Genomic DNA, 11503 nt, shown 5'->3' with positions numbered 1-11503 from the left:
TAATCAGCTTGAAAAGGTTTAGTGAAAAGTTTCAGATGTCTAAAAGTTTGTGAAGATCCGATTCCACTCCCATCTCTGTTAGCAATTTGGATAATGACCTTTATAAACCTTTATTTACTTAATGCATAACTGAAAAGGCATTAGTGGTTTCAAATGCAGATCTGCTCTACTGTTCCAGCCGATCCTGCCACAAAGGTAGGATTTAAAACAGACAGTGAGACACGGCGGTGTCAGGAAGGAGGTCTGAACGAGCGCTGACCAATCAGCTGCAGCTGAACTCAACTCTGCACTCGAATTGCATCAGATTCCTTGCATCAGACACCAGACGAGGAGAAGTGAGGAGACGGACGAGGTGCCATGCTGTATCCTATCTCTCTGTGTGTGTGTGTGTGTGTGTGTGTGTGTGTGTGTGTAACCTGCATGTTTAAACACAGAGCAATAATATAAAAAAATTCTTCATCACTTGTGTCCATGTTGTCTCTTTATTTAACACTTAACAGATAACTAAATAATCATACTGAGACATGAACGCTAAGAAGTTAAGAGTTAATAAGTGTTGGTTTCATAGTTTAAAGGTTTTATTATCATTATTATTATTATTATTATTATTATTATTATTGTTGTATTTCTCCTTATGACAATAAGGATAACAATACAGGATACTGTATCAGTTAAAATATTACTGTAATAAGTATACAGAATACTCTTTATTTATTTAGATAAATAATTCAGTTAAATGAGATCTTTAGATAAATTATTAAAAATTCAAGCATTTACAAAAAATGGCTGATATTAGGAGGAGGATTTATACTCACTCATGATTCAACAGCTCTCAGCTGGAATTATTAAACACCTTCACGTCATAAACACACCACCGTCAGAGGCACTGTAATGTTTCTCCAAAAACAGGTACTAAAGTGCACTTTCCCTCTGACTGGGCTGAAAGAGTTATTACCTTCAGTGTGCAGTCTTTAAAGCTTTACTCTAAAAGGCAGTTACAGTCCGGTTGTGCGCATTTAATCTCTTTAAAGTTACACTATGGCCCTGTTCACACCTGGCATTAACACGCGTCCCGGGTGATCGGATCAGCACCAAGTGAACCGGGTCGAATGTCTTGCAGGTGAACTGTGATCTGATCACTCCAACCACATGCGCAGGTGATCTGGGACACATGCACATTTGTAGTGTGAACACGACTGCATCTCGATGCGTCCTGAGCAGCAGAGAAGGATCAACTAATCGACTGCGTCACTGAGCCACTGTTCATCAGTAAACGCTCAAAACACAATTCTTTCCTGCCAGTCTGCACTTCTAGTGCACAACAGTAGCATTTTGTGGGGTATTTTGGCTAAAATAGCAGAAACAAAAGCAGCTGCTTTTCATAGCTTCTTTTGTCATCTCGTCTGTTCTTCATTTATAAGTTTCATTAGCAGAACATGTGCGTGAAACACATGAAACACTCCGTACAGATGTATAAAATATTATTTGTGGGACGTTTCTACCTGAAAACAAATGCAGTAATGTAAAGACTGGCGTAATAAACGTGTGTGACAGCCTTTCTCCAGAGGAAATGATGTATGAAATCGGAACGAGAGTGGTCACAGTAGACGCATTCATAATGCCAGGTGTGAACAGCTGTGTGTCTCACCTGTACGCTTACGATCAGATCACTCGAGACAGGACAGGACCTGTATCCACATTCACAAGTGATACACATGAAAGGTCTAAAAGATAAGAGTACCACTCTAGCAGCAAGGAAAGGTCCAGTGTAGTACCCTTTCTTCTGAAAGTGTACATCTTATACCATTATGGGGATGCAGCCCTTTACCCTTTAACCTTTAACCTTTAACCTTTCATGCTTAGCTTCATCAATCTGACTTTCACCTGCTGAGTGTGTTCATGAGTTTGTGCTGGATCTTTACATCACAATGAATCTACAGATTTAGGGGTTAGGGATATATTCACTACTATCACACACACACACACACACAGAGACAGAGAGAGAGGACTGTACTACAGAACATTACAACATGCTGAAATAATAGAATAGAATAGAATAGAATAGAATAGAATAGATTTTGTAGAATATACTGTATATATTCTGATTCGTAACTCAGCTCTAATCCGTGCTCTGCTCGTGACGCACAGATTCAGCATCTGTAGAAGACATGTGATTAGCGGGATCAGGTGTGTGTCTGGGCGTCTTACTGCTTTATTACATAAACAAAAGTCTGGAATCAATCTGAGGACAATTTTAAGCCTGAATGGATTTTCAAAAAATATCATCAGCAAAAGATTTGTATTTGGAGACAAAAGTTTAAGCAGAGCTTCGATACACATTTCTGTACTTCCTGTTCTGCTCTGTACTTCTGATTCATTAAAATCAAGCGAATGAACAAAAAGTACTTCACCTTATATCACAGCATGATTCTGTTCATAACTAGTCACGAAGGCTGTGTGATAATGTATATAATATTAGTTCAGAGTTACATCAGCAGAATTTGACTTATTATGTAATTTAGGACGTGTCTCATCCCGTGTACACTTCATTATTCTGACTCACCTGATCCAGTGTGTTGGGTGTAAATAAACTTTGTGCAGCAAGAAACTTTGTGTGTGTGTGTGTGTGTGTGTGATATATTAGAGGTAACTCAGTGTGACGGTGTTGTACAGCCCCAGGCGTCCAGCACTGACCCGTGGGAATGGAGAAAGGTAAGGAGAGACGAATGGGGGGAAGCTGAAAAGCATTATAGCCTCTGTTCTCTTGCCTCCTGCTCTCCCAGGGCATGCTGGGAAAAAAAATGAAGATGCCAAGGGCTTCATAATTCATCACGAGTCAGCAAGGGGGCTGCGTCTCATATTCACACTGAGACACAGACAGACAGGGAGGCAAGAGATGAAAACAAAGACTTCCAAAAGATTTAAGGTGAACCTCCTGACCTATAACACACAACACTGCATGGGTGTGTGTGTGTGTGTGTGTGTGTGTGTGAGCATGAGAGCTAGCTCCAAATGAATTTGAGTCAGTAATCTCATCACAAGCTCAGTAACTTTCCAAAGGATCACACACACACTCTGCTGAAATACAGGTACAATAACACACACACACACACACACACATACGTTCACATACACACACACACACACACACACACACACACACAAAGCTCTTCCCGTGTGCATGTGTGGGTATGTGTGTGTGTGTATGAACGTATGTGTGTGTGTGGGTATGTATGTTTGTGTGTGTGTGAGTGTGTGTGTGTATGTGTATGTGTGTGTGTGTGTGTGAGATTATTCAGCAGCTTGTCAAACAGGATCAACATTTAAAAACCTCACACACTGCCAGTGGTTGAGAAACAAGAATGGGTGTGTAAAGTTATGAATGATTCGGGTTAGAATGAGGGGTGTGGTTACTGTAAGGGGCGGAGTCAGGGTTATAGCTTTAATCCTATCTCCATTCATCTCAAATACAAACATCTCTGTCTCACTTCACAGAGTTACGGCTGTGACAATAAACTGAATGGAAAGTGTGATTAACAAATCTAAAAATAATTTTATTGTATTATTAATTACAACTTTATTCAGTATATATTAAATATAAGTAAATTGAACTAACAATTAAATACAACCAAAATATAACCAAAATACTAAAAATAGCTAAAATACTGAAATATAATTAAAAATTATATAAAAACCTTTGTATAATAGACGCTCTCAATACAAATATTTTTTAGATTTTACACAAATCTGACACACCATAGTGTAGATCATCACACATGTCGATAGATAGATAGATAGATAGATAGATAGATAGATAGATAGACTGCTTCTGCTATAACAATAGATTTTAATTTTATTTTCAAACTGCTGCTTCTTTCAGTTTTATCATCAACACAAACTCGTCACTCAACAATGTCAGGAAATGTTCTGAAGAATAGAACCAAATATACAGACAAACCAGGGCCTAAAACACAATCTTGTGGTTCACCACAATGTAAAATTCCAAATATATCTCACTGAGACGCACCACAGTGTTCAATTTCATAATCTATTGTTTAATTTAAAATTCCCCAAATTCCCCAAAACCTCTCATACCTTTTATTATCTTCTATTTACAGCTATGGTGTGAAACTCAGTGGCTCGATCACGCAGGATTACAAAACTTTGTAGAACAGTGCAGAGTTCCTGTAGAACTTGTGCAGAACTCTGAACAATGTAAATAAATAAATAAATAAACAGGACACAGAAAAGCAGAAGAGTCTGTATTGATTCTGGAATGATGCCACGTCATTAATGTCACCTCTCTACTTTTACACGCAGCAGGCGTTTTAATGAACGCTCAGATGAACACTGCAACAGGAACAGGATGTTAATGTTAGTACAGTAAGTCAGGTAAAGACATTAAAGGTCTGTGGGGTTAAAATCATGTTTATTATTGCACTAAATCCCGAGGATCTGACACTGAGTGATTTACAGCTTGCCTGGTTTCAAGTTGCTAAAAATCACACACCACTGCTTGACTTTTCACTCAGGCGCTTACACAAGCACACGTTGTATCAGGAGATTTACACAACACCATCATTTACAGAGTGAAGAAAGAAGGGAAAATATTTCACTCTTCTTCACTCTTTTTGATTTCCTGTCTTTATAAAAAAAAAAAAAAAATATACAGAGTACAAAATATCAACACACCTTTTTATGTTATAATGTGTTTATTTTGTGTGTGTGTGTATGTGTGTGTGTGTGTGTGTGTGGCTTTAAAAGAAATAGGGCCGTGTCTCATATCAGGTGATGGCAGTGGAAAAATCCGTCATGAGCTCACCTGTTCTCTCTTCCACCTCTCCACATAGAGCAGAATTCCCCACTGACACCACTGACTGTGTGTGTGTGTGTGTGTGTGTGTGTGTGTCTGTGTGTGTGTGTGTGTGTGTGTGTGTGTAGGTGCTGTATCAGAGGGAGGAGGAAGTGCAGACAGAGCAGTAAAATGATGTAGGATGTGTTTCAGTAGCACTCGGTTCACCCAGAGGAGCAGCAACCAGAATCATCTGGTTCATTCCACCCTGTAACCAGAACACACACACACACACACACACACACACACTCACACACACACACACACACACACACACTCACACACACACCTGTGCTGTACCTGGTCACAGCGGAGTCAGAAGGAAATCTGAACCTTGGACAGAATTCTTTTGCTCTCAGTCTGTTTAATCAGATTAAAGATGTAGTCAGCAATGTTTAAGTCTGTGTGTGTGTGTGTGTGTGTGTGTGTGTGTGTGTGTTTTGTGGGCATTGATTTGTTCACATTTTTTAAAATAATAAAACAGCTTCACTTACTTCACCTTTAAACTAGCTGTGCATGACATATCTATCTATCTATCTATCTATCTATCTATCTATCTATCTATCTAAATATGTCCCTCTCTCTCTGTAAGTGTGTTAAATGTTGCTGTGATTGCGAGGTGTGATTTAAGTGTGTAATTTGGCTCAGCCGTGTTAAAGCCTCAGTGTGGGTCTGAAGGTTACAACACAGTGGGTTTACATAAGGGGAGTCGGCCACTGTTTTAATCTTTAACACACACACACACACACACGCACACACACACACACACACACACACACACACACACACACACTTACCAAAGAAAGAGGCTAAAGACAAATGAAATAGTTCAGAGCTTACAGAAATGCTGCTTTCACATCCAACTAACCCAGTATTACACAAAACCCTGTCCTTTATTATAACCCCGCCCATCACAATAACCCCGCCCCCACTGTAACCTTAAACATTCACTTTACACAGCAGTTATTTCAATTTATATATAATCAGTGGTGTGTGAAAAATCTCTATAAATATGAACACCAGTGTAGAAATCTGATCCACAGTGTAGAATTCTGGTCCACAGTGTAGAATTCTGGTCCACAGCGTAGAAATCTGATCCACAGCGTAGAATTCTGGTCCACAGCGTAGAAATCTGGTCCACAGTGTAGAAATCTGATCCACAGAGTAGAAATCTGATCCACAGTGTAGAATTCTGGTCCACAGCGTAGAATTCTGATCCACAGCGTAGAAATCTGATCCACAGAGTAGAAATCTGATCCACAGCGTAGAATTCTGATCCACAGCGTAGAATTCTGATCCACAGCATAGAAATCTGATCCACAGCGTAGAAATCTGATCCACAGTGTAGAATTCTGGTCCACAGTGTAGAATTCTGGTCCACAGCGTAGAATTCTGGTCCACAGCGTAGAATTCTGATCCACATTGTAGAATTCTAGTCCACAGTGTAGAAATCTGGTCCACAGTGTAGAATTCTGGTCCACATTGTAGAATTCTAGTCCACAGTGTAGAAATCTGGTCCACAGCGTAGAATTCTGATCCACATTGTAGAATTCTAGTCCACAGTGTAGAAATCTGGTCCACAGTGTAGAATTCTGGTCCACATTGTAGAATTCTAGTCCACAGTGTAGAAATCTGGTCCACAGCGTAGAATTCTGGTCCACAGTGTAGAATTCTGGTCCACAGTGTAGAATAGAAGAGTGGAGAAGTCAGGGGAGAACTCCATGGAGAGCTCAGTGAAGGACTCAGATCAGTTAACTGAGTCGTGAGCATTTCACTCACATACAAAAAAATGCCAAAATTGGTGCCTTTCTAATGACTGCACTGTTTCCTGCCTTTCTATATGAAAGGGGCGGAGCTAATCCTGGGTCATTGTTGCTTGTTCTGTCTACAAAGTTTTTATTAGAACCACGTGCTATTGGTCTCTTCAAGTCGGAGATGATGAGTGAGTAAAGCTAACCTATCAGTTCTGGACTTATGGACTGGGTTTCTGGACTGGGATTATGGACTGGGTTTCTGGACTGGGATTATGGACTGGGTTTTCCGGGTTGGGTTTCTGGACTGGGTTTTCTGGGTTGGGTTTCTGGACAGGGTTTTCTGGACTGGGTTTACTGGACTAGGATTATGGACTTGGATTATGGACTGGGTTTTCTGGGTTGGGATTCTGGACTGGGTTTTCTGGACTGGGTTTCTGGACTGGGATTATGGACTGGGATTCTGGACTGGGTTTCTGGACTGGGTTTTCTGGGTTGGGATTCTGGACTGGGTTTCTGGGTTGGGTTTCTGGGTTGGGATTCTGGACTGGGTTTCTGGACTGGGTTTTCTGGGTTGGGATTCTGGACTGGGTTTCTGGACTGGGTTTTCTGGGTTGGGATTCTGGACTGGGATTCTGGACTGGGTTTCTGGACTGGGTTTCTGGACTGGGATTCTGGACTGGGTTTCTGGACTGGGTTTTCTGGACTGGGTTTCTGGACTGGGTTTCTGGACTGGGTGTTTTAAATGTTGTCTTTATTAAAGGTGTTAAATGAACAGATGAATGAAGTGTGCTAGAACAGGAAACACTTTAAGGAACCGCTGCAGCCAGACTGGGAAATAGTGATACAGGACAGAGGTGTTTTTGAGTTGATTTGAATCTGATTTCACTGATCCTCAGAAGGATTGTGAAAGTCTTGTAGGTAGATAATGTTCTAGATTGTCTTGTATGAAGACTCAGAGGGCAGCTGGTGAGTCATACCTCAGTGTTTAGATGATGAACTCAGGGAGTTTTTCCTCAGCACCGTTGGCTCTGGCTTGCTCATTAGGGATAAATTCACATATTTACAATATATTTATATATTTTTGTGAATCCATTTATTTCTGTAAAGCTGCTTTGTGACAGTGTCCATTGTTAAAAGCGCTATACAAATAAAATTGAATTGCATTGAATGAAAGCTGAGCAGTTAGAGTGGCAGCAGACGGGCGAAGTTGACCAACGTGTCCATCGCTGTGATTTCATTCGCACACATTAGTTGTGAAACAGTCGAGACGCTCAGCATTAACCTTTATCCTTGACAGACAGTTTATAAGATTCAGTTCCAAAACTACAGCAGATTACAGTGCTATGTACTGAACCTCATCACGTGTGTTAGTTTAGCACTCCTGTAATCGATTCTCTTTTTTCAGTCTTATCAGGAAACTGTACGGCTGTTCACTTGCAGCCTGCAGTTTTCACTCCATTATCACTCGCTCCTAATCTGCGAAATGGAAAGTATGTATCTGACTCTGTACCTGTGTCCTACATCTCCTTAAACAAACGTCTGACTTTAACATTCTCAATGCTACTTTATTTACATAAAGAGAGAGATAGAGAGAGAGAGAAAGTGTGTGTGTGTGTGTGTGTGTATGTGTGTGTGTGTGTGGAGTCCAACTTAGTCTAGGAGTCCACCTAAGTTTAAAAATATTTACAGAAATTTAAAACACGAGTCCATTTACAGTCATGTTTATAGTCACTAAACTACACTGTGACACGCCTCTTCCATCACACACACATACTGACTACTTACTTTATAAAGCACAAATTTACTAAACACTGCTCAAACTTCACAATTTCTTTCATCTACTGTGAATTTCTTTAGCTTCATGTTTGTATCCATCAGATACACAACAGAATTTCTTTCTTTTTTTTTTTTTTTTTTCAATTTCTGACAAAATATTGCTCATTACACAGAGTTGCTCTAAAAGTCAGTTCAGGTGTCGAGCAGGATCCATTACCACCAGTTTTATTTCCACCTCCATTACTGCAGATGTTTCCTTTCTCTTCGTTCTTACTTCCTACTTTCCCAGTTCAGTCTGGGGTTAAAAGGATAAAAAATAGAAGAGAACTCAAAAGAAAGAATAAAAAGTTAACTGCAGTCACTATTCAGTTTTGTTAGTTATTTATTCAGACTTTTGTAAATGAGTTATTTTACATAGCTGGACCTTCACAAGTGTAGTTAAATACGCTTTAACTTAAACTTTCAGGAGTTCATCATGATGGAGTTTTAGAAACATACTTTGATGAACTGTGTAAAGATGTAATGAATGATAAAATAACTGTGAATGGCATCTCAAGTGTCATCCAAAAAATTCTTTGAAAGTCTCCAGGCTTCATTTAACTGTGTATTTATTAAATCCTGTAAATAGCAGAATGTGGTGCCGTGACCCGGATGCTTCACGGGCAGTTTACTCATCTGTTTTAAGGTTTAATGGTCTAATTTAGAACTTTTCTGCCATCATGTCCAGATCACTATGTAATTATCAAATCAAAGACAAAACTACAACACTCAGAATTTCTCCTGTTTTTCCTGTGGATGAACATGGATGTTTCTGAGCTGAGTGATGTGAGTTTAACACTGCACTGTGGCTACAGCTTACACACTCACTCACTTACTCACACACACACACACACACACACACATACACACTTTAATCAGCAAGGACTCTAATTACAGCAGAATTCCAGCTTTAAGCTGCCAAAATGAATAAAGAATTAAAAGGTTTGTGTGAATAAAGTGAGTTGTGGTTAAAGCTCAGAGTTATATACAATTGGAAAGTGAAAGTATATTTAGAACACACAGCACAGCTGTAAAAATAAAACCAGCTGCTGTTAGCTTCTTATAATTTTATCACATTACAATGTCAGAGTTATTAGGATCTTCTTGTAAAGACGTTCAGAGCTTCCTTATTTTCATTATACATCACACTGACATATCGTCCCAGCCCCAGTGTGTGTGTGTGTGTGTGTGTGTGTGTGTGTTGTGGGTTAATAACACCATCTTTTATTGTCGTTGGATTTAGTTCCACATTTATGAGGTATTTTGTGGATTATTTGGCTAGGGGATTTCTTTCAGTCTTTCTGTTTCACTATGTTTATTTTATACAGAAGCCAAGACGCGACACAGATCGATTTTTTGGTTTATTAAAAAACAATATAATTTCAAAAATAAATACATATTTAATGTTAAGCTACAACAAAAAGACGTTAAAATTTAAATCTTTAACACGCAAATAAATACATTATGAAAATAGAATGGACATGAAAAAAAATCTGTTTTAATACAAGTAGAAGAATGTTGGTGGTTTTGTTGGGAGAAGTCGCAAATTGTCTCTTTTTATTAGAGATAGCCGAAAACCACCTCACGTCACATTTTACATTCCTCATGATTCATCAAAGTTTTTAACTGAGAAACATCATTTGTCCTCTCTGTATAGTAGTTTTAGGAATGTCAGAGAAGTCTTTCTTTCTATCATTCTTTCTTTTCTTCTCTTCTTCTGGGAAAAGAAAATAAAATCAGGCAGATTGGTGGAGACGCTGACAGAAATAAAACCACAACAGCAACAAAAACGTAACACTGAATATAAATAAATCAATTTAAATACACAGAATACTGAAGCTAGCTTTATAAATTAGATGTAGTGGACTAGAAACAGGGATATGAGACACACTTGGTTAATGTGTTTTCTAACAGCGCTCGCATTTCTCTTTGGAAAATAAACAGATTTACTCATTACAGTCATTATTATTATTAATTATGAAAAGGAAATGTCTTCAGTGAAAACTGGAATCACATTAACAGAAACCTATGGTGAATATCCCTTTATTATTTACACAATAATGGAGTCATATCCTCTCCAATCAGAGAGCATCTCAGTCCAGTAGAGTCCCGCGCACTGATGATCATGATCATGTTTAAATAGAAACCTGTGAAACAGTAGCTCTCCGTCTCGTGACGCAGGAAGGACACTCGTTCACTCGTCTCCATAGCAGCATTACACATTGTCTTCTTTATAGCTTTGTCTCTCTCTCTCTCTGTATATAACTATATGTTCATATATTAATTTATTAAAAATGTACAGGGGGCGATGTCACAACATTGTTGCTTCTATGATCTCTCCGTGCTCATGGTGTGTGTGTGTTTGTGTGTGTGTGTGTGTTTCTGGTCCACAGGTTGTTGAAAAAGTGCCGAGATTAAATATTCCTTCATTCAGTGCGTGTCTGAGACCGGCGTCATCGTCATCATCGTCATCTCCTCGGTTTATCACATCTGTGAAGAAAGAGAGAGAGAGAGAACAGTGTGAGTCACCATGCTCACTATGTAGGGCACTAGGGAGCTGAGTCCTGTATACCTCTACACTACATTTATAGTGCACTACAAAAGGCGTAGGGCCGTTAATTTATGACTATAGGAAACATCCTCTACTGGAGGTTTAGTGCACTAGAAAGGGTATAAAAGCTGTTTCATATCCTACATAGTGCACTTATATAGGGATATTTAGGGTTAGGTAAGTAGTGCACTTACATTAGGGATTAGTGCACTAGATGAAGGGTTTAGGGTTTAATTTGTGATAAATCAGACAGAGGGTGATGAAATTGATTATGATTATTGATTAATGAATTAAGTTTCAGAATTATAATCATGTGAGAAGCAAGCAGCATGGACGTGTTTTTATTTTTGTGCTGTAAAGCCGTTTCCTTTGGTTTCAGAGGCGATATTAAAGATCCACGTTACTGTATTTATTGTGTTTTTACTGTGACGTATCAGAGCGCTGGTTCAGTTCAGCACCATTTTCAGACTTTCATGTTCACTCGATCTCATTTAGGAGAAGAAGGGCACTAAATAGGGTTAGACTCCTTTA

At 39.1% G+C, this 11503-nt stretch overlaps 1 protein-coding gene across 5 annotated transcripts in view; it reads right to left on the bottom strand.

The window, feature by feature from the left end:
* Positions 1-9769: 9769 nt before the first annotated feature.
* The window catches only part of vegfaa (vascular endothelial growth factor Aa), a 20993-nt gene continuing 19259 nt past the window's right edge, over positions 9770-11503 (bottom strand). For all 5 annotated transcript variants that reach the window (XM_053227661.1, XM_053227664.1, XM_053227665.1 and 2 more), the window contains one exon: positions 9770-10911. In XM_053227661.1, coding sequence (XP_053083636.1) covers positions 10890-10911 — 22 coding nt within the window. In that variant the 3' untranslated portion in view covers positions 9770-10889. The remainder of the gene's footprint in view (positions 10912-11503) is intronic.

The sequence above is a fragment of the Pangasianodon hypophthalmus genome, chromosome 21, assembly GCF_027358585.1.
Source record: "Pangasianodon hypophthalmus isolate fPanHyp1 chromosome 21, fPanHyp1.pri, whole genome shotgun sequence".
Classification (NCBI taxonomy): Eukaryota; Metazoa; Chordata; class Actinopteri; order Siluriformes; family Pangasiidae; genus Pangasianodon; species Pangasianodon hypophthalmus.
This window is presented reverse-complemented; position numbering and strand designations above follow the sequence as displayed.